Below are 26,636 nucleotides of genomic sequence, written 5' to 3'. Positions count from 1 at the left end.
TGGTGATAGGGACGATAGGGTGTAGCAAAAAGAAACAGGATTTGGAATCAAAAGGTTTGGGTCCGCCCCTAAGTGACTGAGAACAAGTTTACTTCTCCCCAAGTTTCTTCCTCAATAAGAGAGAGAGAACAACAGAATGTGCCCTATCATCGCTTCATGTACTTTATTAACATGAGATAATGGATGTTCAACGGCTCTAGAAATTGCCAAGTGCTAATGTATTATTATCCAATTGCCCTGTCTGGTTCCCAGAAGCCCAGCACAGCGCCTTGCTGGCGGTAGGAGGGGTGAGCGCAAGGATTTGCACACTGACTTCCTTTGGTCTTCACAATTGCCCTCTGAGATACGCTTTACTATCCCCATTTCAAAGACGGGCAAACAGAGGTGAGAAGCGGGTAAAATGCTTCGTCATTCATTCGTTCATTCAGCCACATTTGAATGAGCAACTGTCGTGCATCAGACACTCAGACACTGGGGATGCAAAGACCATATCCCTCCCTCACAGTCCAGAGGGCAGTCAGCTAAAGATAACACAAGGCAGATTATGAATCAGAGCCAATCTTTATCAGCTATTCACTAAGTGCCAGTCACCTTGGCAAGCTCTTGGTGTGTTTCGGTCATTCAATTCTCCCCAGCTACCAGCAGGTATCATTATTATGCACATTTCTCATCTATCCATAAGTAAGGCATGGTGATTGCTTAAGGTTTCATAAATAGCAACTGGCAGAGCCAGGCCCCACCTTAGCCACCAAACTCTACTGCCTCTGATAATAAGGCAGCACAGAGGACATTGCCAGAGTCCCAAGGAGGGACCCCTAACTCAGTCTGGGGCTCACGGTGGTCAGGGAGGTTTCCTGGAGGTCTAGAAATTAGCTAGGCAGAGGTGCATGGGGAAGCAAGGCCATCCCAGGAGAGGCAAAAATGTGGAGGCCACCTAACGCAAGTCTAGAAGAGACTGGTCCATATCCTAGAGGTAGCTGAAGGTTTGAAGGGTTTGACGCAGAGGAAAGACTTGGCTAGATTTTTAGAAGGATCGTCTGGGCAGCTGGGTAGATAGAGGTGGATGGGAGGGAGAGAGACTCCGAGAAATCCAGGCACGAGCTGAGGGCGTCCTAGACAGGGGCTGGGGCAGGGAAGAAGACAGAGAGATTCCGAGGCTTGCAATTTCGGGGTGATAATGATTTGGGGATTAAGTTAAAGAGGACAGGGAGCAATTTGGAAGGACACGAGGTTTTGGCTCTTGGTCCAGGGGAATGGGGGTGATCTGATGAGGTCAGTTTGGGATGCAACCCAGGGCTTCCGGCGCCCAGTCCCGTGCCCTTTCGCCTCCTGGCATTGCCAGCCACAGTGACCTACGGAGGGCCGCGGGTCACGGCGTGGGGGGAGTGGAGGCTTCGCCGGGCAACCGAACTCGCAGCTTTGAACCCCGCCCTTCCGGACGTGGCGGCGACTGCAGTGCGCTCTCCTAAGCGCCAGAGGGCGGTCTCGCACACACTCGGGCCGCTCTGGCCCGGCCCGTCTCAGTGGCCGCGGAAGGTGACGTGGACACGGAAGTGGTCGTCGTCGCGGCGGCACCGGTGGGAGCGGGGCGCGGGGCTCAGAGTGCAGCGGGCGGTCGGGCGGACGGCGGCGTCTCGCACCTGCGGCGGCGGGGGACGCAGGCGTTGTCGGTTGGGTGCGAGTCTGCTGAGCCGACGAGCGGCTTCTCAGCCTCTCTCCTGCCCGTCGGAGACCGTCGGAGCGCCGGAGCCGGGACCGCTCAGCAGGCGTCACCATGACCAAGGCCGGTAGCAAGGGCGGGAACCTCCGCGACAAGCTGGACGGCAACGAGCTGGACCTGAGCCTCAGCGACCTGAATGAGGTCCCCGTCAAGGAGCTGGTCAGTACGGTCCCGCGGGATCCAGGGGCCCATCCGAGACCGGCGCTGGCCCCTGCGCGGGCCCCCTCCTTTCCCACGGAGGTCTTAAACGCCCCCTTTCCAGGTCTTAAAACTAGGCTAGAGGAGTAGGGCTTAGTCCTCGGAGAGCCCACCTCTGCCCCCAGTTTTCTTCCTTGGGTGTACACGTGTCACTTTGGCGCAGTTCCAGAAGATGAGAAGGAGCTGCTTGTTTGGCCCTGAGCTTTCTACGGGTCGGGAGTGAGTCTCCCTTCGTGGGGGGGGGGGGGGGGGGAGGGTTAGCTTGCCCAGCGCTCACCTCCGAGCTTGACTCCAAGTAGGCGCCCACGGAGTGGTTGCCGGCCGCTTCCGGAGAATGAATGAACAAATGAATGAATGACTCGTCTGGGAAGTAGGCCTCTGGGTAGACCTGGGTGTGGCCCAGAACTGTGCATTTCTAAGAAGCTGGCCGTCCCAGCCCCAAGGCGGCCGTCCTTGAATTGCGTGTGGAGGGTCACCGTGGGGTTGGCCAGGGCTTATCCCAAAATTCAGCTTAAACTGGCGCCGCTGCCCACCCCACTCCAATGCTCCCACTCAGGAAGCTGAGCCCTGAGGTCCCAGAAGGTTACACAGCTGGATTGTTGCCAAAGTAGAGTTAGCTCTTAGTCCTCGCTTTCCCGCTTTCCCCTCCAGGTTTCCTACCCGCACCCCCACCCTAGCGCTGCTTGGGATGACCTCCGTTTTCTTCTTCGCTGCTTTTAACGAATTACATTGCCTTTGGCACGTGGCTCGGTAATGTGGAAGTTAGAGCAGATTTCCAGTTCCATTGCTTAATATCTTGAGTGCCCTTGGCAGGCTGGTTAATCTTTATGCCTAGATTTCCTCATTTATAAAATAGGGCTTCGAGGGTTGTGAGGATTAAGATTGTATGATAAAGTACTCTGGTAGGCAGCCAATGCTGAGACACGCAGCTGTTATTATTATTATTATTATTACCAGTACTTCTACTACTACATTATATCTCAGTGCTAGTTTTTAAAGGCCTTTCCTAATTGTGGGACTTCTCTCTGGAAATTGCTTCATTAGCAGATGTCACTGAATCATTCCATGTGTTGGTTTGACATTTTGTTCTCATTCCTTTTCTTAGGCTGCGCTCCCGAAGGCCACCATACTGGATCTGTCCTGCAATAAACTGACTAGCCTACCGGTAAGATTGGCAAGCATGAGTCCTTCCAGAGCCCTGATGCTTCTCCTTCTTGCATAGGGCAGTTAGGTCATGAGGCACAATTTCAGGACAGGCCCTGCAGAACAGGCTGTGACCGAGATCGGAGCGTGCCGCAGGGATGGGGTGAGGTGGGGTGGTTCGTCTCTGCAAGAAGGAAAGCAGGAGGCTTCATTCCTTAGAACACTGGGAAAATCAGGGGGTGCCTGGGTGGCTCAGTCGGTTAAGCGTCCGACTTCGGCTCAGGTCATGATCTCACGGTTCGTGGGTTCGAACCCCGCATCGGGCTCTGTGCTGACAGCTCAGAGCCTGGAGCCTGCTTTGAATTCTGTACCTCCCTCTCTCTCTGACCCTCCCCTGCTCACGCTGACTCTCTCTCTCTCTCTCTCTCTCTCTCTCTCTCTCTGAAATAAATAAAAACATTAAAAAAAAAAAGAACACCGGGAAAGTCAGGCCACAAAAAACTAAAGTCAGCGGAGTGCTGGCTGAATCGTGTATTGGGCTCATTTTTTTTCTGCCTTATTTTATTCCTTTGAAAAATAATTTACCTCCCTATTGAGTAGAGGAGATTCGAAGCCCTTCCGTAAGTTGCTCAGTATTGCAGGGAGAAAGCTGTTTATGAACAGGCTCCTTTTGATGGGGACCAGGAGAAAAAATGTGGCTCTGGAGGGGGCTGCCGTATTCTCATTCTCCCAGCCCTTGCTTGAATGACTTGATGCTTTTTTGTTCAACGCAGCCAGTCTGTGGTCGGATCCTTTGATTTTTCTTGCACAACTTCCCCCAGTGCTGCTTCTCCTTCATGAACTTCGCGGTTTCTTCAGCTCGCCCTCCTTTGCCCATGTAGACCCTGGACCCGGGGCGGGGGCCATTCTCCTCCAGAGCCGCGCTCCTTCATCGTTGCCCTTTCCGCCCATCGCTCTGGCCGCGTGGCTCCCTGCCGTGCTCCGCCGGGCTCAGGGATCGAGTCCCCGAAGTTGGCAGTTTCCTCACTGGGTCATTAGTCTGTTCCCCTCTCAGTATTCTCCCGGGCCCCTCCCATTAGCTACAGCATCTTCCTGCCGCGCCTCAGGGACCATTTCTCACTCTGAAGAAGCAGCTGAGATCCCACTGCTCCTAGAAGTATTTGGTGTCTCATGACAGGGTGGTAGCAGGTCCGTGCAGCCTGCTGCATCCGCTCGCGTTGTCGGTAGTCGCTCAGCAGCCCCTGGTGCCCTTTCAGGTCACAGTGTGTCCTGTTGTCTGTGCCCTTCCTTGGCGGTGCAGAGCCACCCGCAGTTGACGGGTCCCCAGGGAGCAGGAGGAGGGCCTCTCTGCTGAGGCTGGAGCGGGCCTTCGGGTGGGTGCTGTACTAGGTGCTGGAAGAACAGAGAATTACACCAAGTACTTCAGGGGCGCTTCATCCCTTCAGGAAGGCGGGTGGTTTCATTGTGTGTCGACAGCTCCTGCGAAAGGAGAACACGGGGCGCCGGGGGGGCTCAGGAGGGACCCCTCATCGCTGCTCCAGCCGCAGCGTGGAGGATGGGTTCGGGGGAGAATGGAGCGTGAGGAAACACACCTATTTCGTGCCGACTTTGTGCTCCTTTTCCGCGTGCTTGTCGCTGCTTGGCACTGGAAGTGCTGAGTGTCAGGCGCCTCTCGTTCAGGGCGGAAGGTAGGCTCGGGGTTGACCGCGTAGGCGCCTCTGCCAGGCAGGCGCCTGCGGCATCACGCCAGAGCCTGCACCCAAGGCTCAGGCGGTGTCTCCGCGGGTCCCAGGCGGAGTTCTGTGGCCTCACGCACCTGGTGAAGCTGGACCTGAGTAAGAACAGGCTGCAGCAGCTGCCCGCAGACTTTGGCCGTCTGGTCAACCTCCAGCACCTGGACCTCCTCCACAACAAGCTGGTGACCCTGCCCGTCAGCTTCGCCCAGCTCAAGGTAATGGTCTGCGGAGCCATGTCCTTGCGGCGGCTGAGGCGCGGGGCGGGGGGGCCAGTGGAGCGTGGCTGGGAGGAAGGCGCCAGAATCTCACCTCTGCTGGCACTGCCTCCCGCGGCTTTCCCTGCACCACGCACACCCAGGGTGGGGGTGGAGCGGAGGGCTGGGGGGGTGGGCTTCTGCCTGCGCATTCGGCTCACCTTGGGGGACTCGGTTGGGAACCCGTGCTTAGCCGGCCTCTCTCTTCTATCCCTTTAGAGCCTGAAGTGGCTGGACCTGAAGGATAACCCCCTGGACCCTGTCCTGGCCAAGGTGGCAGGGGACTGCTTGGACGAGAAGCAGTGTAAGCAGTGTGCCAACAAGGTAAACGCGAAGCTCCCCCGGGGACTCCCCTGTGGCTCCCCGGGGACCAGCCTCTGCCTCCACTTGTTTTTCCCTCCCAGGGCACCTGGTGGCTGTGTGTTGACTCGAGGACTAAGGTCCCAGTGAAACAGGACGCAGTAAACAACACTGTCGTCTCTGCTGTGAAACTTCCCTTCTTAACAAACCACGACCTTGGGCTGCCTGGGTGGCTCCAGCGGTTAAGCGTCCGACCCTTGAGTTTGACTCGGGTTTATGATGGTTTGTGAGATGGAGCCCACTTGGGATTCTCTCACTCCCTCTCTCTGCTTCCCCCCTCTCCCCCCAGTTTGCTCATGCACTTGCTCGCTCTCTCTCAAAATAAATAAACATTTCAGAAACCAGGACCTTGCCTCATCCCACGTTACACTATTGACAGTTGTTTAAAATTGGTGGGTTTTTTTTTTAACGTTTATTCATTTTTTGAGAGAGGGGGGCAGAGCGCGAGCAAGCTGGGGAGGGGCAGAGAGACAAGGAAACACAGAATCCGAAGCAGGCCCCAGGCTCCAAGCCGTCAGCACAGAGCTCAAGGTGAGGCTCACATTCATGAACCATGAGGTCATGACCTGAGCCGAAGTCGGACACTTCACCAAACTAGGACATGCAGGCTAGGGGCTGTGGCCTTTCTAAGTCATGGATATTGTAGGAATTTTAATTAAAAGGGTTAATATTCGTGTGCTGTGCTTGTAGGCAGACACATCCTGGGCAGGTCTGACTTGATTTCAGCCAAGTCCCATGATGTAGGACTGAGGAACCAAAGGCAGCAAGGAAGGGGGGACACTGCCAGCTACCCCGAGGGGGCCTCGCGCTGTGTCTTAAGAACGACACTACACGTCACTCACACTGCAGCCATAGGCCGTCTTCCCTCCAGCCTTACAACAGACTGCCGCCGCTGCAGCGGAGCACCAGATGACTGACTTGGCCATGTTTAGGAGGTGTGATGAACAGAATAGACTTTAAACTTGGCTTTAGCTTTAAATCCTAGAAATAATGTCCGTGGGCATGGGGGCGGGGGTCTCTAGGTGAGGCTTAAGAATAATGGCCTTTTCTTATTAGCTCAGGGCTTAGAGAGTCTCACCCTTTCCAGCACCTGTTGTCACAGGAGATCAAGTACAGGGTCAGTGCAGCTAGGTAGCCACGGCCACAGCTTGCCCTTAGCTGAGAACGGCACAGGTGATCAGTGAAATCCTGGTGCTTTAGGAGTGATGTCTGTTCTGAGGAATAACCATCACTGCGACTGAGGACTCTAGCTTTGTCCTGTGTGCTTTATATTCCACCTCGTGATCCTCCTGTCTCCGGGAAGTAGGTAGGATTTCGTTTCTCTGCCACGAGAAATGCCCCGTACGCAGATAGGTTTCATTTATCCATTTTATTCACTCAGCTAATAATACATGTAACCATGCGACATCACCGATACTTTTATGGGGCACAAAGATCTTTGGTATTGGCACCTCCCTTCCAGACAAAGCCCCAGGTAGCACATCGCGTTGTGGGCACCGTGGCCTGGAGTCGTCTCCGGCACACCTTGAGGCATTGTGGTAGCCAGGCTTCGGCCGGCCAGAGTGAGGTCACCTGTCCGCAGGAGACAGTGTAGCTCTCACCAGCCCTGACCTTGTGGCTGCATGGGTCAGTCCTAGTCACCGATAAGCTTGGTGCGTGGTACAGCACCTTGTAAAAATAATTTATTAGTTGGAAAGTATCCATCAGGTGCTTACCAGAGTATGTAGACTGGGGCCGGCGGACACAGTCTACCCTCAGGCGCTCAGGGTGTAGACCAGAGGAGTCGCTTCTGTTTCTGAACTTGCTGTTTTCTGCTAACTCTTGGTGGATTGGAGCCGGTGGGGGGGGCCAATGGGATGTCTCTTGAACCTCTCTCAGCTCTTTATTTAGCCACCTGTACACCCCTTAAAACTGCCTCAGTGGTTGCTGCTTATTTAGTATTCGGAATTCAGAGTGAGGCAGGGACTTTGAACTTGAGGTACCTCTCACCATCAGGCTTGACCTTCCTACAGATCTTGCACTCCTTGTTGAGTGGTCTTTTTTTTTTTTAGTAAGCCTGACTCCCTCCCGAGAGGCTGTAGTAGCAGACTCAAGGCCTGGGCTGCTCAGGACAGGGCTCCTTGTGTCTTCAAAGGGGCCTCTTGCGGGGAGCCTAAGAGGTTAAGTCACTTACTAAGGTCAGATGGTTAGTAAGTGGTAGAGTCAGGAGTGTGCTGGGCTCTGAGCTTTCACTCTGTCCTTTATATCCAAGCGATAGCAACTTCTAAAATTACAGCCCAAAAAATAAAGTCTTTTACCTCCTTCCCTAACCATGCCCTTAGTGACACTCTCGGGGGCTGTTTTTGTCAGAGGCCGTCCACGACCGACTGGACAAGGACTTGAGGAGCCACAGCTTTGGGTGGTGTGTGGGCCGAATGGCTCTTCGCTTCCTCCTAGAGGCTTCCTTGCTTTGTGTGCTGACCTGAGTGGGTCAAGCCCCGGCCCAGGAGCTTAGACGACCCGTACTCTGAGCTGCGCTACGTCCTAGCTGTGCGAGGGGGACGAATCATGCCCCCCCACCTCCCGCGGCAGCCTTGGCTTCCTTACTTTGGAGTTGGGGATTCAGTCAGTCGATCTTCAAACACGTATTGAGGGTCTAGCCTGCAGATGGGGATAGTCGCCGTCCTCAGGGAAACTAGTGTGATGACTCAGGTAGGTAAGCAGTCTCCCTGGGACTGGGAAGAGCGCAACTTTGTAAAGGAGCCATGGGCGGGAGGTCAGGGAGTCTAGGCGGAAGTGCCATCCTGCTCATTGCCAAGAGTTGCTGGAGGCGTACGTGAGATCGTGCGTGTGATAGTAACTGTAAAGAGCGGAACTCCTTCCACGCTCCAGTTGGCAGTGGGTTTCACAGACATGTTGCCACACAGCTTTAGAGGCCTGGGTGCGGATGACCCTTCTCCAGCTAAGGCCAGCCAGCAAGTCAGGAGATGAAGACGGGGGTTGGCTCTGTGAGGCCGGCGCTGCCGCAGGGCTGTGCCTATCAGAAAGGGGCCGTCTTGCACGAATGCGCCCCGGAGCCCCCCGCCTGGGCTGCTTCAGCAACTCTGCTCCCCCTTCGCAGGTGTTACAGCACATGAAGGCCGTGCAGGCCGATCAGGAGCGCGAGAGGCAGCGGCGGCTGGAAGTAGAACGAGGTAGGTGCCGCCTGCCCCCACGGGCCGTCTTCCTGTCCTTCCCCGGCCTCTGGCAGGCGCCGGGGTCCATGGAAGCTTTGTGAGGAACAGTATGGTGCACAGCGTCATGTGTCCAGTCCTGGCTTCTCTGCTGAGCTCCAGGGTCCTACAGCCCGCTGGGAGGGTTAAGAGCTCAGCTCAAGTGTGGCCGGGACAGCCCTCGTCAGGCCCTCTAGGGTCCCCTGGACTAGGCAGTCACCACCCCTGCTGTTATTCAAGCCTGAAATTGGAGCGATGTCCGGGACGCCTGGGTTCAGTTACCCCGGCATCCAGTCCATCAGCCAGGCCCGTGTGTGGCGGTTCCTCCGCCCCAGGCCTCACTGTAATTCACTGTAGACACCTCCCCGCTCCGTGTGGTGGCTCCACACCGGGGCTCCTTCCGCACGCCAGCCACGGGGATCCTCTTAAAACAGGACTCAGTGATGGCCGCTGTTTGCTTAAAACACTCTCACGGCTCCTGATTGAAGTTCAGACGCAAGTCCAGCATAGTTCCGTAGCCGACGGCCCGCCATGGCCCCAGGCCCGCCTGCTTCAGCCGTGCCTTGCACCCAGGGGAGAGAACGCTCCTGGCTTCAGCCACATGAGCCTTTGCCACTGCCCAGACACACCAGGTCCGGCCTCTCCTCGGGGGCCGTGCCTGGTTCCTTTCCCTTCGGGTCTTTATGCGGCTGGCTTTGTGTCCTCCTTCGGGTCTGCTCAGATGTCGCCGTAGCTTTACTGCCACACTTGAGAACCCCCAGGCCTGGTAGCACCCCGCGCATCACATCATCGCAGTCTCCGTTACCATCTTGGTGGCAAACTCCGGTGTCTTTCTGACTGTTCGCTCGTGTGTCTCCGTCTCTAGAAGTCGTAGGTGCTAGAACCCAGTCTGTCCTCGCTGCTGTGTCTCGAGCACTTAGGACGAGACGTGGCACACAGCGGGTGCTCCATTGACCGGCAGTCTGAGGCTCCTTACTGGAGGAGTCCCATGGTTGGGGGGCAGCGGGGGGCAGACCCTGAAGGAGCCCGAGTGGCCCCCGGGCCTTTTCACATCCATGGCTGCTGCGAGGCTGTTTCCTGGGCCACTGCTGCTTTACTTCCTGCCTCCACGTGTTCTCTCCAGGCTGAGTACAGTGTGCTCTTGGCCTTGTGGGTGCCCGGCTGGAACTTGGAGCTTGTTTGCACACAGGAAAGCAGCGGAAAGCTCCAGTACATAGCACACTACAGTCCAGCTACATTCTGGGTCAGATAGGCGCTCAAGCCCAGCAGGACCTTTAACTCCCTCATTTGTGGCATTCTGGCTTTGGAAAAATGTACTTCGGGCCTCCAAATAACTCACTGGGAAGTGAGTTTTTAGAAGCCACTTGTTTGTAAGTTGGGAACCGGATGTAAACGCACTTGAACCGTGAAGTAAGCCAGGATGCGTCCGAGGTTCCCGAGTGGGAGCCTAGAGGCGGCCCTCTGACCAGTGGTTAGTCTTGCTTTCTCAGGCAGACCTTTCCATCAGCTCTACCTATGACCGTGAGCGCTCACTTTCTGTTCCCTACTTGCCCTTCCCACGCCACGTTCCTTTCTGGAGCTTGGGAAGAGAGGAACCCCGTAGAGTCAACATGGCCGTGGTTTCTTCTTCGGACAGCCGAGTTGTATCAGGGCGTCACTGTGTGCCTTCTGACTCACCAGGCTCATCACCCATGCCTTTCTCCTGTACCCTCCCTCATGTGTTACCCTAATGTCTCCACCGCCCAGGGCTGGGAACCCTTCAGTAATGCATCCTGCAAGCCCTGAGAGTGTTTACTGTGCCTGCGGGACACAGTTTTCCCAGCCGTTTTACTTAAAATGGCATCGGCGACCTGTGGCGCAAGGCCATGGCCGAGCCTGCGCTTTCAGTCATTCGGGAAAGCACCCTGGCAGCTTTGCGGGTGAGAAGTCATTTGGGGGCGTGTTGTCCTGCAGAGGCTGAGAAGAAGCGGGAGGCCAAGCAGCGAGCTAAGGAGGCTCAGGAGCGGGAGCTGCGGAAGCGGGAGAAGGCGGAAGAGAAGGAGCGCCGGAGAAAGGAGTATGATGCCCTCAAAGCAGCTAAGCGGGAGCAGGAGAAGAAGCCCAAGAAGGAAACAAATCAGGCTCCCAGTATGTTTGCAGGGTTCCAGGGGCGGCGGCGGGGGGGCGGCCACAGACCGGGTTGGGTGCGGCAAGCTCTCAGGCGGGGCCCGGGAGTCGCTTGGAGGGCTCGCCTCCCGGGGGCGGGGTCTATCCTGGGGAGCGGGTGCAGGTGTCTGGCCAGACGTGCCATAGCGTTCCCGGAGCAGGGAGCTGCCCTTCCTCGTCAGGGCGTGCCAAAATCCCCACAAGGCGAAGGCTGCACGTGGTCACACTACCCTTAAAGAGCAGAGAGACAGAGCATGAGCAGGGGAGGGGCAGAGAGAGAGGGAGACACAGAATCTGAAACAGGCTCCAGGCTCTGAGCTGTCAGCACAGAGCCCGACGTGGGGCTTGAACCCACAAGCCATGAGATCATAACCTGAGCCGAAGCCTGTGCTTGCTGCCCCCTGAGAAGGCCCTCCCCCGATCCCGAGGGACCCTGGGGCTGATTGCATGAGGCGCCGGAAAAGACCCCTCGCTCTGAGTGCAGCCCCTTGAGATCCGCTGGAGGAGGACTTCGGCTGCAGGCTCTGCAGAAGCAGAGCCTTTCACGGACTCGGATGGCCTTAAAAGCTCTCTCGTCGGGGCCTGGGAGTGTGCGTTTTCGGGTGGGGGGTTTGGTGGCTTGGCACCGACAGGCGGAGTGCGGGTCCCCCCCCCCCACACACACACACCGACTGACTGAGCCTCCCTGTCCACTGTGCCTGTGTCCCTCCAGAATCGAAGTCCGGCTCTCGGCCCCGCAAGCCGCCCCCCCGGAAACAGGCCAGGTCGTGGGCCGTGCTGAAGCTGCTGCTGCTGCTGCTGCTGTGCGTGGCCGGCGGGCTGGTGGCCTGTCGGGTGACGGAGCTGCGGCGGCAGCCGCTGTGTGCCAGCGTGAACGCCATCTACGATGATGCGGTCCGGGGCCTGCGCAGCCACGACCTCTTGCGGTGGGTGCTGCAGGCCGACTCCCAGCAGTGAGCCTGAGCCCTTGCCCGCTGCCCTCCCACCTCGCAGCTCGCGTTCCTGTGGAATTGGGTTCTGCTGGACACGACCTCTTTTTGGCATCCGACCTACCCGCTGTCATCAAGTGGCTGCCGATTGGTACTCGAGATCCCCTCTTTGTAGGACCTCTTTGTCCCTCGGTCAGTGTTCCCCGGGCGGAACGCGAAGTGAGACGCGGGGACAGTGACCTGCATGCCTAAAGGAGCAGGCTTGGGGTGGGGAGAGGGCAAAACGGCCTTTTCTAGTTGTTCTACAAAGCTGTGCGAAGGCGAGGCTCGTTTCTACTAAACGGCCAGGTCAGCTGTCACTACATTTATACTTTTGTATGTCACAAACCCTTTCTTTCATTCCTCCCTGGGCAGCCAGGGCCGATCAGGAGGCAGTGTGATATCGGGGGCAAAGGGAACACCGTACTCGGCAAATCAAGCCGGAATCGGGAGGGGGGGGATACCTATTTTCTTAAGGACCTCAGACATTTTTAACGACCATATAAAATCTCAGGCTGTGAAAGGGATCGCAGGACCGTCCCGTCCAATAGAACACTCGCAGGCAGGGAAGCCGAGGCCGTGCATGACGCCTACGGTCTCCCAGCTCGTTTGAGGCAGAACTTAGCTCCTGCTCCAGTAGCTTCTCCTGTCATTTTGCTTCCTTGCTAACGTCCGGGGGAGAGCAGAAGTCACACCCTCGCAGCAGCGGGGGGTCGGGGGGGGGGATTGGGGCCTGTGACGGTAGGCAGCTTCCGGCCCCATAGATAGAAATCTCATCACCGTGAGTGAGGGTGCCAGCCACTCCTTCAGAGCCCTGCCCTGGCCCATGTGGCTCCCATAGAATGGGGAGGGTCCAGGCCCCGCCTCAGTTTTAGAGCATTAACCCCCCCAATTGCCAGTGCGCAAAGAGGCGGACCACGGCGAAGCTATGTTTAGGACAGCTGTTGGTAGCTGGTGGGACAGAGTCAGCCAGAGGCAACCCAAAAACTCAAGTTTCACAGAGACAGACATCTAGGACGACTAGCGGTATCTGGTTCTCGACCTTGAACCACCTCTGCAATGAAGGGAAGCCAGTAGCACCATGGAGTTTGAAAGTGGTGCCTTCCTGATGGCCAGCAGGGACAGGGGCGGACGGCCCGCCCTCCCGTCTGCCGGGTTAAGCCTCTGCTTGCTCTGTGGCCTCCTTGGCCTCCTTTTCTCACCAAAGCTGGAGGAGGGGGTCAGAAGTGGGCATCATGGTGCTCATCCACGGAAAGTTCCCAGTTCCAAGCTGCTGGTCTCCCTCAGGACAAGACCCTGGTGTGGTTCAGAGGCAGTGGCGTCCAGCGTTGTTAGCCTTGCTGGCTCGTTTGGACAGGGTGACCACTCGTGACTGGCCTCATACTGGAAGAAGGGACTTGATCACCCCCCCACCCCAGGTAGCTCTGCTGCGAATGCCCACACCTTACTCTGAATCACTACACATCCCTCAGTCTTCCTCTGAGCTCCAGAGCCATTGGTACAAACGTTTTATTGAAACTACACAGTACATGACATGAGATTGAGAGGCTACAGAAGTCCCCATGCGGGGGCTGGCCGGGGCGGCTTTGGCAGGTGACAGGAAGGCAGGGCGCGGCCAGCCCGCTGGTCGCGGTTCACTCATCATCTTGAGATCTGATGTTGAGGTTCTTCTGGATGTCTAGTTATTAAACGTGTGTCTGAGTGGTCTGTCTGCATTGGTGCTTTGAGGGTCGAGGGCTGGCGGGGGGCGGGGGGCGACCTGTGCGCGACAGCCGTGTTTTCGCCAGGAGAGGAAAATTACACGCTGGTGGAGGAAAATGCCAGCATGTCCGCCATCTGTCCAGGCCTGCAGGGAGGCTTCTGCAGAGAAGGGCACCCAGCAGAGAGCCCGCGGCCTGACCCCGGCTTGTGCTTCAGGGGACACGTCCAGTCCCTTCCTGTGCTCCAACGTGGGGGATATGGAAGCCTCGTTTCTCACCCCGTCCCCGAGGCCTGGCATCAGTCTGCACCGTCCAAGGAGAGAGCCGGCTGTCGAGTGGTCATCTGAAGGTAGATCCGCCTGGCCAGCTCTGGCCCAACGCGGCGGCACGTGGAGGTCACGCCCTCCCCGCGGCGTACCTGTATGTCTGCAAGCAGGTTCTGGCGTTCTTGCTCCGAAAAACACCGCCTGTAAGCCTAGAAGTGGCAAGTGACCTATCAGTGCTGTACCATCCGGGTCACCCTTGTCCGTCAGTAAGGGGGGCAGTAAGCTAGGGTGGGGGGAGCCTGTCCTCCCTGGGCCAGTGCTAACTGCTCACTGCAGGCCACCGGTGCTCTCCACGGAAACCGCCTGGGGGGTCCACCAAGGCCATGGGGTGCGGGGGGAGGGTGATGACCCTTGGAGCGGCCTACCTGGACCAGACGCCGGGGGCAGGGATAGGTGTCCACAATGGCGCTTGCCACGTCCAGGCTCACTCGGTTCAGCTGCTGAATCTGCCTCCTCCAGACCAGTGCGAGTCCCCTGCCAGCTCGGTCAACCTTTGCCCCTCCCGCCCAGTCACTCTCCAGGCAGGAGAAACTGGTTTGATCTCGAAGCTTCCTGTGAGCAGTAGATGAAGAATCATGTCACTCCACCTGTCCCCTCCACGGGGAACTTAAAAACCAGCCCTCTGCTGCCCACAGTGTGGGCTGTGGGCACACTGCTGTACCTGGCCTATTTAAGTGCTCGCTCACTTCGTCCCCAAACAGCGCTAGTTGCCAGTTCCCTTAAACCCACCACCTAGTCCTTTTCATTAAGAGAAGGCCCCAGAAAAGTACCAGATGGTTTCACATGCTGAGACTGGGTTGCGTGGGCCAGAGAGCACTGTACACAAGGACAGACACTGGGGCCTGGGTGTCAGGCAGTCAGGGAGCCTGGTTCCAGTTCTAACTTGCTAGGAGCTTGGACGAGGCCCTCTCTTAGGGCCTCCGTTCCCTTGGGTATAAAATGAGGGCCTTGGACTGATTGGTCTCTGAGGTTAAATTCTGACCATGAACACTCCCAGAACTAAGGAGGCTACAAGTCTGTTTTATGAGGGCTTATGACGTTGTGACCTACCGTGTAACAAGTCCTGGTCACCCAGCTTACCAGTGACGCGGGAGCAGCCTACGGGACACGAACTTACACATGAGCCAGAGCGGAACCAGGCTTGAGGGCTCCTCATGGGAATGCCTGGCATGAGGTCCGCTCCTTCCGCCACCAGCCTGACGACAACAGGCCGGCAGCAGAGTTCAGGGCAAGAGGCCATCTGCATGGAACAAGGCCCGGCGGCGGGCCGCACACTAGCTGGGGACACTCACTTGAAGGGCGCCTCAGCCACAGCCTTTGTAAGCGCGCACGCGAAGTCGGCCACCTCTTTCCAGCTCTGCACGATCCGTGCCTGGGCTTCTGTGTACAGCTGCAGATCCACCAATGCCTGGAAACCCAAAGGCGGAGGGACTCGTAGGAAGGTGCTCCCTCACACCCGCTGAAGCTGCGCCCCCGCTCCACAGCTCCCTGTTTTAGCCCCTCCTCTCCTGCTCGGTGCCAAGGCAGGAAGTTGCGCCTGGAGGGCACTTTGTTCCTTATCTCTGGCCAACGGGGTCAGAGGAGAGCGGGAGCCCAACCCGAGGCAGGAAACGCCGAGTTCTCACCTCCTCCACATCGAGCCTGGACACCGCGTGCCCTGTGCCGGCCTCCGGCTGTCTCCGCTGCTTCTCCTTGGTCTGTTCCCTGTGTGCCACTCCCGGTTTCCTCCTCCTGGGAGGATCTGGCGCACTGGGATAGGGGAGGTGGGAGGGCAGCAGTTCCACACTGAGCTCAAGCAGGAAAGGGGTGAAAAGGCCAGACCAGGGGTTCCCACAGGGCTCACCAGGGAGGACCCGGACTTGGGATGGAGTTCACCCCTGACGGCCCAAGAGCTGCCCCTTTTTGTGCTACACCTCGAGGACGCGTTCAAACCTGAAGCGTTTCTCCTGATCCACAATCACCAGGGACAGGACTTTCCCAGCCGTCCTTGCTGTGGTGTCACTTACAAAGCTCCGGAGGGTTTCCTTCCCTTTCTCGGAGCCCCCCAGACTTCCCTGTGTGAAGGAAGACACTGCGTGAATGTCTGTCCCCTAGAGTCAGCCCGGTGTCCCATGCCTCGGCGTCCACTCCTCTCCACCCACCTGCTTGAAGTTGTAGATCATGGACGCAAACGCCTCTGTCGGGAGCAGCACCAGAACCATCGGCTCCTCCAGCCAGCCTTCCGCTCCGTCCTACCAAAGGACCGGGACCCAGCAGGGAGGGGCGGCGGGTCAGCAGGTGCTCAGCACCTGTGAGACAGACCCAGGCCTTCTGGGTGACGAACCCACCCCTGTCAGCCAAGCCCATTTTTGTGTTATTCTTCCTCTGGAATGAAGCCATGGTGGTAGAAGCAGTAACCCATGATCCCATCCCTCCCCAGGCCTCAACGGCTCAACCTTGACGCCTGCATCCCGGAGGCGGGGAGTAAAAGGCGTGGAAATGCGGAGAGCCCACGTTGCTGCACGCTTTGGATAGAGGAGTGGAGGGAAAGGACACTCTTCCAGAGGGTTGGGTACAAGCGAGGAAGTTGGCCGTTGAGGGAAGATGCCGGCCGGGAGCCGAGTGGCCCTTATACACACACAGGTTTTGTGTGACAGAGAGAAGAGCCACAGGGGGACCTCGCCTGCGAGGGCACCTCCTCTTCCCCAGGGCCAACGACCCTCCAGCAGTGCAGTGCTGTGCAGCGACGGGGAGCAGGCCTTGTGCAGAGTTTTCTGGCTCTGTCCCCAGAGGCGAAAGCCAAGGCCAATAGCAGAGCAAAGTGCAGTGGGAGGAGTTGTGGGTTCTAGTTCCCGCCCAGCCGCGGGTCAGCTGTGATCTTCCAACCGGCCTCCCTGCCTGGGTGTGTATGGGGGGGAGGGAGGGGGCGGGTAGGAAGTCCTTCTGTACGGAGTGACCAGGCTGACTGCGACTGATGCACCAGGGAGACGTGGAAGCACCTTGAAAGGTTAAGCTGCGATACGGATATAAAGATTTGCTAACAACCCCTATTGAAAAACGTGAGCCCAGGTGGCCCAGTCGGTTAAGCGTCTGACTCTTGATTTCAGCTCAGGTCATGATCTTGTGGTTCATGAGTTCAAGCCCCAGGTCTGCCTCTGTGCTGAGTGAGGAGTCTGCCTGGGATTCTCTCTCTCCCTTTCTCTCTGCCCTTCCTGTGTATGCCCTCTCTCTCTCTCTCAAAATAAACTTACAAAAAACAAAAACAAAAAGCGTGCACTTGCCCAATTATTGAGAAAATGAGAGGGAAGACATTTTTAAGCACACCCAAAGTGGGGCTTGAACTCACGACCCCAAGATCAAGAGTCGAGTGCTCTTACTGACTGAGCCAGCCAGGGGCCCCAAAAGGAAAAAAATCTTAACGTTTCATCTAGAGACTCTTAAAAACGAGGGGTGGAGTTATTTTGGATTCAGACCAGAGGCGGGGAAGGCCCTGGAGCTGTAGTAACCCGGGGAGCCGGGGCCAAGGAAGGAACATTTGCCGTGTTTCTCCTACATGTCCGGTGCTTGGTTATTTCACTTGGTCCCCATGACACGGGGCACCCAAAAGGGTATAACAGTGTCCTCATCTTACACACTAGGCACAAGAAGAAATAACTTGCCCAGGGTATTAGCCACAAAGCCCTGGGGCTGAGATTCAAGCACAACCCCCTCTCCCCGCCCCTCCCATTCCCAAAGCCGAGCTAGAGAGAATTGGAACTCCTTCCCTTTGCGGATTTACCTTCCCTCTGGCCCACGGATCCCCTCCCCGCCCCCCCGACTCTGCTCCCTCAGGAGGCCCCATCACCAGGCTCTCTGGTGCAGAAGGTGGGTGGGAAACCCAGCAGGAAACGAGGGAGGGAAGGAGAAGTCGAGGGATTTCCCTGGCTCCCTCGAAATGGGGTCACTTAGGGTTTGCTACCTTCCTCTACTGGAGGTCAAGCTTCTCACAAGGTGGGCGCTCTCTACCTTCCTGTCTCCCGGATTCTGGTAACCACTCCTCCCCCTCATCCATTCAGGCCGAGGTGTGGTAACAAACATGCCAGGGGTTCTCAACCAGGGGCGAGTTTTCCCCCACAAGGGATGTCTGGCACCATTTTGGAGACGCTCTTGAGTGTCATGACTGGAAGGGTGCTAGCTGGCATCGAGTGGGGGGAGGCCAGGGATGCCGTTCAACATTCTACGGCGCACAGGACAGCCCCGCAACAGAGACTTATGTGATCTGAAATGCCGGCCATACCTGAGGCGGAGAAACCCCGAGTTAACGGTGTTACGACCTTGAGGTGCTGTGTCTTCCTTTGCAGTTTCCTTGCATCCCACCCACGCTTTAGAAAACGCTCCTTAAGTAAACCTTCCTCAAGTTACCCTAAGTGGAGTGGGCCACCCGTTTTCCACACCGTTTCCCTGACTGACATTCTTTCCAGTAAAAGCACACGTATCGGGCGGCTCAAAGGGGGAGGAGGAGACGTGAGCCAGAAACCCGCTACCTCAGCTGGCCCGGCCCTCCTGCTCCAGGCGATGCTGCGAGGCACGGCCTGCACCTCAATCACGCAGCGGCACCCCATGGACTGCAGCGCCCCGAGGAGCTGGCCTCCGCCTTCCGTCTGTAAAAGCTCTGCAACGGACGACAGGAAAGGGGCTGTCAGGGGGCGGCCCAGGAGCGGGAGCCCCAGCAAGGATGAGGACCGCGGCCAGGAGGACCTGGATCCAGCCCCACAACGATGTGCTGTAAGCATTCCTCGGGCCTCTGAGCTTTCAGCCTGTTCAGCGGGGCCGCCGCCGCCTTCCTCTCCTGTTGTCTCTTGGAGCTTTCCTCCCGGCTTGCCTGTCCCCGTGGCCGGCATCCCGGTGAGCCTCTCCTTTGGACCTTCTGATGACGCCTGGTTCTCTTCTGAAGTGGGAGGCCTTCAGCATTTGTTTTGGGCGCTGTCAAGCAGTCGCTCCGCACAGGGCAGGTAGCTTGGAAGGCTGGAAGCTGATGGCACAGCTGGTCTCCCCCAGGGTCCCTGGTATTTGATGAACGTCTCTCTGAGGTGTCACGGAAGGAAACATCAGGGACCTTTGGAAAGGACTGTTCTTTCCAGTCACGTGATGCTCCTTCAGTACCCTGATGCTCCCACACGCTTTTTATCGGGGAGCTAGAATCCTCGGGGCTTGGCGGCTTGCGGGTCAAAAACTTACACGGAAGCCTCTGGGCCAGGGGGATTAATTCCTCCTCATCGTCACTCCCGCTGCTCAGCACCCTGACTGGCTCTGTTTGTGTGACAGGGTCAGCTGTGTCTGGGACAGGTGGTGCGTCTTCCAACTTTGGTGACGGAGGACAGGAGGCCTCAGAATCTGAATTACCAGCCACAACAATCTTCTCCTCCCTCTGAGGCTGCCTCCTCTTTGTGGAAGATGCTTCCTTCTTCAGAAAGGCAAATGTTGGCAACTCTTCAGAGTCACTCTCACTGGATTCCAAAGACAGTGAGGACTTCTTTAGAGCCATCGATAGGTGCTATCAAATCAATTCCCTAAAAGGAAAAAGAGAGAGAAGGCACCAGACTGTAGCACTGAATCCAGTCCATTAGACACATTCTGTGGCCAAACTTTACGGAAATATACACGCTGTATAGAGAAACGGAAACACAGGATATGATAGGGTCCCAACACATTGAACCTGGAACTCAGTGGTCTGTAGTCTAACAGGACTCCTCAGATCCCTTGTAGGTCAAGGTGACTTATAAACAAAGTGGAGATTACCATTGGAAAATGTTAAGGGCAGTGCTAACAAGACTCAACAGCGCCCCCTGTTGATCTCTGCATTTGAATCGGAGATGTCAAGGCATCCTGTCTAAAGATTGAGGTATCATTCACATAACACATAATTCTTCTTTCTCAAGTGTAGAGTTCAGTCCTTTTGAGTATAGTCACAAAACTGTGCATCACTGCCTAATTCCAGAATATCTTCATCAGCCCCAAAAGAAATCCATAGCCATTAAGCAGTCACTGTTCGGGGCCCCTGGGTGGCTCAGTCGGTTAAGCATCTGACTTCGGCTCAGGTCATGATCTCATGGTTCGTGGGCTCCAGCCCCGCGTCGGGCTCTGTGCTGACAGCTAGCTCAGAGCCTGGAGCCTGCTTTGGATTCTGTGTCTCCCTCTCTCTCTGACCCTCCCCTGCTCACGCTTTGTCTCTCAGAAATAAATAAAACATTAAAAAAAATTTTTTTTTTAATTTAAGCAGTCACTGTTCATCCCCCCCTCCCCGCTGCTGGCAAGGGCAAATCTACTTCTGTCTCCATGGATTTGCCTATTCTGGAATATTTAGTACAAACAGAATCATCCAGTATGTGGTCCCTTGTGACTGCCTTCTTTCACTTAGCCTGATTCTCCAGGATCACTGATGTAGTGGCCTGGGTACTTCTTTCATGGCTACATGATATTCCATTGCATACATATGCCCCGTTTTGTTTATCCATTCAGCACTTCCGGATATGTGATTTGTTTCTGGGTTTTGCCCACTGTGAATGCTGCTGCCGTGAACATTCGTGTCCACGTTTTCGTGGGGGGCATGTTTTCAACTCTCTTGCATATACACCTAGGAGTGCAATTGTTGGGTCGTGTACAAGAATCCACGTTTGAGTAAACATTCACTAACACTGCAGACGGGACCCCCCTCCCGCCGCCCCCATAAAACACCTAACCTTCCTGAGCCTCGCTTTCCAATTTAGCAACACAGGGATGATAACAACACCTACGTGATAAAACTGTTGAGAAGCAACCAAAATCGTGCGTCTACGCCTTTTGGTACAGCAGGAGGCACACACACCAAACGCGCAGTAAACACGCTGAATGCCTAGAGAGGGACCTCCTCCCGGTCCCCTCCCTGCGTCTCGCATTAATCCGGCAAAACGAGGCTGCCAGCCAGACCCGTCCAGCTCGTCCACACAGCGCGGCACGGCCCCCGACGGCCTGGTCACCGAGGCCCTGCGGAGCGGGGCTCAGGGGACAGACACCCGCCGCCAGCCACTCGCTGCACCAGCATTGCACCACTCACCTGCCACTCCCCGCGCCACTTTTTCAACTGCCGCGATGACCCCGGAAGTCGATCACCCGGTAGCGGAAGCAGGTTTCTGAGACCGGAAGCGAACGTCCGGCAAAGATGGCGTCGGCGGCGCTGGCGCTGAGAACGCGGGCGGCTGGTAACAGGACGCACGGCTGTTGCGGGGCGAGGGGTGCAGGCGGAGCGGGGTCCCCGCAGGGAGCCTGGGGGTGGAGGCCGTTCCTTGCGGAGGCCCCTGGGCATGGCGTCGGGCGTGGGGGGTTGGCCCATGAGCTTTGAGGGGCGGCTGTAGCCAACCACGGGACGCGTCCCGGGCGCCCTGCGGTGGGTGGTTGATCGAGGAGCACGTGTTCTTCTTTGCCGGGTGCGTGAGGGCAGCTTCCCAGGCGTTTGGTGACTTGGGCACGTCGCTTCCACTCTCTGGTGTATTTGGATCTCTTCATCTATAAATATTGCACACTAGGGGCCCCTGGGTGGCTCGGTGGGTTAAGCGTCCGACTTCCGCTCAGGTTCTGATCTCACGGTGTGTGAGTTCGAGCTCCGCCTCGGGCTCTGTGTTGACAGCTTGGAGCCTGGAGCCTGCTTCCGATTCTGTGTTTCCCTCTCTCTCTGTCTGCCCCTCCCTGCTCACGTTCTGTCTCTCAAAAATAAACATTAAACATGTATATATTGCACACTGTGCTCAAAACAAACAAACAATAAAGCAACCACCACCACCACCACCAAAAACCCGCTCGGTCAACAGATTGGGCTCTGTGCGAGACAGGATGGTTAGGTGTTGGGCTCTCAGCAGAAAAGATGAAGACAGTCTCTGTCTCCCTGATTGGTTCTTTCTAGTGGATAAGCCAATACACGAGCACATACACAAAATGATTTTAAATGGTAGCACGTGCTGTTAAAGAAAGCAGAAGTGCATGTGTGTGGTGTCTTTTTGGGGGTGTTGGTGATTAGGGAAGGCCTTTGAGGAGGTAACATCTCAGTTAAGACTTGAAGGATGGTAGGAGGCCTAGCCCTGTAAGGGAATGAGGGGCAAGAGCGTGACTTAAGCCAGTTTTACATTTTGAGAAGCAAGTAACTGCTCTTAGGTGAAATTAAAGAGGGTAAGAGTGGAAATAAGGAAACCAGGTGGGAAGCTGAAATAGGAGCCTTGAGGAGAGATGACTTAAGCAGGACGCTAGTGTCCATGAACTTGGAGGGAAATGGGTGGTTTTAAGATCTGTTTTGGAGATCGAGCCCAGAGCTTGCTGGTGAGCTCAACCTGTGAGAGGAGCAAAGGGAAGCGATCTGCAGTGTCTCCTTGATTCCTTCCTGAGCAACTGCATAGGTAGTAGAATCCTTTACTTGGAGGTGGAGGATGGGGAGTAGGCTGAAAGGCAAAGATTTGGGAAAGAGAAAATGTAGGTAAAACAGAAGCCCCATTCTTCAGCTTATTAAGAGGATGAATAAACAAATAGGTTTAAAGGTGAGTAGATCCTGGTCCTGGGTATTTCACGTGTCTTTCTGAGTATTTATTTCTGGTCCTTTGGCCCAGCTACTCTCTGTGCTCATTAAAACTTCAGGAACCTCGTTTCAGGAAGTCTGAACTCATAGGCTCCAGAGATCCTCAAGGCTTCTCTAAAAACTCTGGCATAGCCCTGATGAACCATGGCCGTAGCTGGAGCTTGCTCAGAGCAAGGACTGCCAGCCCTATGCTTGTCATATAGCAAGGGGCTTCCATCTTGGTTAGTGTGAGTTGTAGTTCACCTCCTTTTTAAAAGAATAAATGCCGTGGAGCATTTTGGAATGAGTCTGGAGAGGTCAGATTGCCCAGGGCAGCGTGTCCGTCTTGGCGAGGACCTGTGCTGGGTGGGCTTGCCCACGAGGATCCAGCCCTCTGAACTGGCTAAGCCCCCGTGGGAGCCACCCTCGGAGAAGCCGCCCCTTTTTGTTTACAAGTAGCTGGTGTGCAGTGGATGGCTGGATGGCTGAGAAAGTGGAGGGCAAGGCCAGAGCAGGACATTCTCTCTGGGTGTCCTGTTGCTGGGCTCTGTGGTCTGGCCCGTCCACGGTGCCTGGAGCCTTGAGGACACGCGGTGAGTGAGGCTGAAGCCAGCAGCCCCGTGGTGTCCCCTTGCTGGCTTACGTTTCTGTGGTGTTTGTGTCTCCTCGACAGGACTGAATGTGTCAGGACCCAGGGCACATGGTGTTTATTTTTTTCCACGAATATTTCACTAACCACCACCTTCCTTGGCCACACACACACACACACACACACACTTCACATGAGTGCATACTCCCTGGACAATACAACGAACAGCTTGTCCCCTGCCATGGGAGAACGCCAAGGACTTGCAGACACTCCCTGAAAACCAACACAGTCAAGCGGCATTTCTGCTCACGTGTCTTCCTCCCCTCCCCTGCCGCTAGCCCCCGCCACCTCTGGGCATAGCAGATGGCTCGTTGAGGGGGGTGGTGGGGGGGTGATTGGGAGCCTCTCTGAACAACTTTTCTGTTCTGTCTGCAGTTACCACCCTGCTGGGCCCCCCTCAGGCTGCGTCACTTGCCGTGAGATATGCATCCAAGAAGACAGGCGGCAGCTCCAAAAACCTGGGCGGAAAGTCACCAGGCAAACGCTTTGGCCTCAAGAAAATGGAGGGTGAGGGTGTGCCTGGGCTTCCCCCTCCCCCCTCCCCCCTCGCATGCTGTCCCCCGCATTCCTTTGCAGAACAGGAAAGCCACGCACTCCTGGTCCCCTGCACGTAGCTGGCCAGAGCACTGGGCTCCAGATTACAGATGCAGAGAAGACCTGAGGCAGGGAGGGGGTCCTGAGGAAGAGCAGATATCCATGAACCTGGGCCACGTGACTGGAGAGAGGAGGCTGGTGGAGGGAGTCCCGGGGCGGCTTGTGTCCAACCGTGTAGGAATTGGCCTCATCTGGGCTCAGGCTTCGAGGTGGGCGGGCGGCACTGGGGCCAGGAAAGCGAGGGCCTGTGTGTGTTCCCAGCATTAGCTGTGCTGCCCCAGCGCCGGGCCCAGAGGCAGTGCCCGGGGACTTCTCTCCTAGGTCACTACGTTCACGCCGGCAACATCCTTGCGACTCAGCGCCACTTCCGTTGGCACCCGGGTGCCCATGTGAGTTGCTCCGCGACCCTTCCCCCTTCCTGCTTTCCCAGAACCACCGCTCTGTGCTCCGAAGCAGGGTGGTGAGGACAACACAGTTGCACTTAGTGGGTATGTGTCAGATGCCAGGCATCTTTTCACTTCCTGGGCCTCTCTCGTCTCGTTTCCTCAGTAGCCCGTCACTATGATGCCGTGGATGCCACGGCCGTCTTCGAGGTAAGAGGCCAGAGGCTCAGCGGCATGGCCCCCGCGACAGAGCTGGGATTCGTGCCGGGGTGCCCGACTCATGGTCACCGTGCTTTGCCTTGTGTGGCAGCAGCCTTGCCCTCTCGGGTCTCCTCTCTAACCCCTGCTTTGTTAGAGGAGGAGATCTGAGATATTATTTTAATCTGGGGAAACGAATTCCAGCGTATTCCTTTTGCCTTCTTTCTAGTAATTTCTCTTTTGCTTGAAGCTGTTAATAGATGGCTGAAATGGTTTGAAACTAGTAAAATACAGTGCATGTGCCAGAAATTAGGTCTGCAGCAGACGGGGATTGCGGTGTCAGCAAGCTGGGGGTTACTTCCTGACGTAGGAAAGTTCTTTGGTAGCACAGACCTGTACTAGATTCCTCACATCGTCTTAAATGTCGGTTTGGTTCCCTTTGTAATCGGTCCCCCGCTACTGCTCTTTTTTGGTGATTTTAGGAGGCACGGAAAGACTGGTAGTAGCCTGTAGTTATATCAGAAACGCTGATTTGCGTGCGAGTTGATTGTATGCACAGTAGCTTTGTGTTTTAGAACTTGAGACATCGGCTGTGTGGCTGTGTTAAGTCTTGGGACTTGCTAAAGTAATAACAACAATAGTAATAAAAGCTAACGTGTTTTGAGGTAAGCAGTATGCTAAGCTCCTTATGATTAACTCCTTTAGTCCTCGAGTTGACCCCCCCAGAGTAGTTAACATTATCCCCATTTTGCAGACAAGAAAACCGAGACACAGGTAGGCAACTAAGGCAGCTTGGCCGGGTCACACGACAGTAGGCTGGTGTGCCGGGATTTGAACCAGGCACTCTGGCTCCAGAGCTCATTCATTCCTTTTACCAGAAATATTGAGTACTGTACTGCCCATCTCAGGTTCTAAAAGAAACATGCTAAAATGTATACGGTTTATGAACCGTATATGCATCTGGTAGTGGAGTTTATTCTCTGCTCGTTGTTTCTCCCCCAAAGAACAGTTAGAAAGCACCGCGGCTCCACCAGGTGAGAATCGGCCGAGCTCACGAGGCAGCGCCGACCCGTGCAGCCAGTACCATTGGTGCCGCTCTTTTGTTAGCATGCATGTTGCCATAGACACAGCTTTGCCCCGGACTTTGCGTAGACCTTAAACTCTAGACATCGCTATTTGGATGAAAATCTGTCAAACTCACATTTAACCGTGACAGCTCCAGTGTTTTTTAATTTTAAGTGAAGCAGGCTCCCAGGGGCCGTGATTGGGGGCATTTTCCTGGCCTGGTTTGGGGATTTGTCTGGTGTGGCTTCCCGCCAGCTGCACGGACGTGGGTCCAGATCCCAGCCTTCAGGGACCGAGCACCCACGTGGCTTGGCTGTTTGAATTTTTGTTTCCCCTCTCCTGTCACAGAGTCCGTGAAGAAGTAGAAGTCAAGGAAGTGCCAGGCAGCGGGAAAGGGAACCCAAGATAAGAGTTTTCTGATCTCTCGTTTGGGCCCAGGGCCTGCATCCTCAGGAGAACTTTGTTCTGCCGCCCCGGGATGGAGCACTTGGCCCGCAGTCTGGCTGACTGAGCGTTTGTGTTGCAGGTGGGGCTGGGGAGGAAGAAGTACCTGTATGCCCTTGAGGAGGGGACAGTCCGCTTCACTAAGGAGGTCTATGTGCCCAGCCCCAGCAACGCGGAGGCTGTGGACCTGGTCACCAGGCTGCCCAAGGGGGCGGTGCTCTACAAGACTTTTGTCCATGTGGTTCCCGCCAAGCCTGAGGGCACCTTCAAACTGGTAGCTATGCTCTGAACTCCTGGTCAAGGCCGTTGGACAGAGACTGGAGCCCAGGTGGCAGGAGAGTGTGGTGGCAGCGGAAGTCAAGGGTTGAAGACGATGCAGCCTGCTGAGGATGTCTGCTCGGTGGCGATTGCAGAAGACTCGGAAGTGACTGGCAGGGAAGCCTTTTAGGAGACCTGCCCTGGGGCCGGAAATAAAGTGTGCCGGAGTCACGAGTCTGTGCCGTGTGGGGAGAAAACCTGGATGGAGCTGCTTACTCGGTGTTGGGTCCTTACCCGTTCTGTCTTGTGTGCCACGGTGCGCCCTCGAAGCACAGAAGCCCTGTCAGAGCAAGGAAAAGAGAAAGGGGGAGCGTGTTTGAGAAGGGGTTACCTTAGCACCATCTTCCCAAGGGGAAGGATGAGGAGAGCTTGTGCTTGAGGCTATCACTGCCTCTTCTCCCCCAGAACCCATTCTGGCCCGGTCCTGGAGGAGTGGCGGGGGCGGGGGGGCCTATAAAGGAAGCGATGTGATCATGTCCCCTCCTGAAGCCACATTTGGAGAGAACTGGGGCTGCAGCCCTAGGAGGGGCTAAATGGCTGGCCCTCCTCAGCCCCCCAGCTCTGTGGGTCCAGCATAGAAAGTCCCCGTCTACCCTGGAATACCCAGGTCCTTTTGCTCTTGAGGCAGACTGGGTGACAAATGGGTGCTTTCCATCTCCTGGAGAGAGACGTGCCCACCTCACATCCTTTTCTGGTTCTTGATTTATC

At 56.1% G+C, this 26,636-nt stretch overlaps 3 protein-coding genes across 5 annotated transcripts; 2 read left to right on the top strand and 1 right to left on the bottom strand.

The window, feature by feature from the left end:
* The first annotated feature begins 1,563 nt into the window (after nucleotides 1–1,563).
* Nucleotides 1,564–13,422, top strand: LRRC59 (leucine rich repeat containing 59). The gene is made up of 7 exons (XM_039227740.1): nucleotides 1,564–1,879; nucleotides 3,024–3,083; nucleotides 4,854–5,012; nucleotides 5,271–5,375; nucleotides 8,512–8,584; nucleotides 10,556–10,729; nucleotides 11,460–13,422. The coding sequence occupies exons 1-7, from the start codon at nucleotides 1,775–1,777 to the stop codon at nucleotides 11,702–11,704; spliced, it is 921 nt and encodes a 306-aa protein (XP_039083671.1). The 5' UTR covers nucleotides 1,564–1,774; the 3' UTR covers nucleotides 11,705–13,422.
* Nucleotides 13,190–20,827, bottom strand: EME1 (essential meiotic structure-specific endonuclease 1). Of its 3 annotated transcripts, none has more exons than XM_039227738.1 (9): nucleotides 20,793–20,827; nucleotides 18,458–19,269; nucleotides 18,244–18,371; nucleotides 15,883–15,972; nucleotides 15,674–15,795; nucleotides 15,367–15,490; nucleotides 15,034–15,149; nucleotides 14,107–14,293; nucleotides 13,190–13,890 (listed from the first exon to the last, which is right to left on the bottom strand). In XM_039227738.1, exons 2-9 carry the CDS (start codon nucleotides 19,242–19,244, stop codon nucleotides 13,714–13,716), a joined length of 1,731 nt encoding a protein of 576 aa, XP_039083669.1. In that variant the 5' UTR covers nucleotides 19,245–19,269; nucleotides 20,793–20,827; the 3' UTR covers nucleotides 13,190–13,713. The 3 variants fall into 3 exon arrangements, with proteins under 3 accessions (XP_039083669.1, XP_039083670.1, XP_039083668.1); XM_039227739.1 differs by lacking the exon at nucleotides 20,793–20,827 and adding an exon at nucleotides 20,494–20,744 and having other exon boundaries at nucleotides 15,367–15,526; XM_039227737.1 differs by lacking the exon at nucleotides 20,793–20,827 and adding an exon at nucleotides 20,494–20,742.
* A 47-nt stretch (nucleotides 20,828–20,874) lies between these two features.
* Nucleotides 20,875–26,103, top strand: MRPL27 (mitochondrial ribosomal protein L27). The gene is made up of 4 exons (XM_039227936.1): nucleotides 20,875–20,937; nucleotides 23,302–23,433; nucleotides 23,842–23,909; nucleotides 25,693–26,103. Exons 1-4 carry the CDS (start codon nucleotides 20,898–20,900, stop codon nucleotides 25,897–25,899), a joined length of 447 nt encoding a protein of 148 aa, XP_039083867.1. The 5' UTR covers nucleotides 20,875–20,897; the 3' UTR covers nucleotides 25,900–26,103.
* The last annotated feature ends 533 nt before the right edge of the window (nucleotides 26,104–26,636 follow it).

This window comes from Hyaena hyaena, unplaced genomic scaffold, assembly GCF_003009895.1.
Source record: "Hyaena hyaena isolate Hyena2069 unplaced genomic scaffold, ASM300989v1 scaffold_29, whole genome shotgun sequence".
Taxonomy (NCBI): Eukaryota; Metazoa; Chordata; class Mammalia; order Carnivora; family Hyaenidae; genus Hyaena; species Hyaena hyaena.
This window is presented reverse-complemented; position numbering and strand designations above follow the sequence as displayed.

What these genes read in the sequence shown, in the direction of transcription:
- LRRC59 (XM_039227740.1), top strand. Translation starts at nt 1,775, where the DNA reads ATGACCAAGGCCGGTAGCAAGGGCGGGAACCTCCGCGACAAGCTGGAC. An exon ending in AGGTCCCCGTCAAGGAGCTG is followed by an intron (nt 1,880 to 3,023) that starts GTCAGTACGGTC and finishes TCCTTTTCTTAG; the next exon opens with GCTGCGCTCCCGAAGGCCAC. An exon ending in ATAAACTGACTAGCCTACCG is followed by an intron (nt 3,084 to 4,853) that starts GTAAGATTGGCA and finishes CGCGGGTCCCAG; the next exon opens with GCGGAGTTCTGTGGCCTCAC.
- EME1 (XM_039227739.1), bottom strand. Translation starts at nt 19,244, where the DNA reads ATGGCTCTAAAGAAGTCCTCACTGTCTTTGGAATCCAGTGAGAGTGAC. An exon ending in CGTTGTGGGGCTGGATCCAG is followed by an intron (nt 18,372 to 18,457) that starts GTCCTCCTGGCC and finishes CGTCCGTTGCAG; the next exon opens with AGCTTTTACAGACGGAAGGC. An exon ending in GCCCCCGGCGTCTGGTCCAG is followed by an intron (nt 13,891 to 14,106) that starts GTAGGCCGCTCC and finishes TGCCACTTCTAG; the next exon opens with GCTTACAGGCGGTGTTTTTC.
- MRPL27 (XM_039227936.1), top strand. Translation starts at nt 20,898, where the DNA reads ATGGCGTCGGCGGCGCTGGCGCTGAGAACGCGGGCGGCTG. An exon ending in GCTGAGAACGCGGGCGGCTG is followed by an intron (nt 20,938 to 23,301) that starts GTAACAGGACGC and finishes TTCTGTCTGCAG; the next exon opens with TTACCACCCTGCTGGGCCCC. An exon ending in GTTGGCACCCGGGTGCCCAT is followed by an intron (nt 23,910 to 25,692) that starts GTGAGTTGCTCC and finishes TTTGTGTTGCAG; the next exon opens with GTGGGGCTGGGGAGGAAGAA.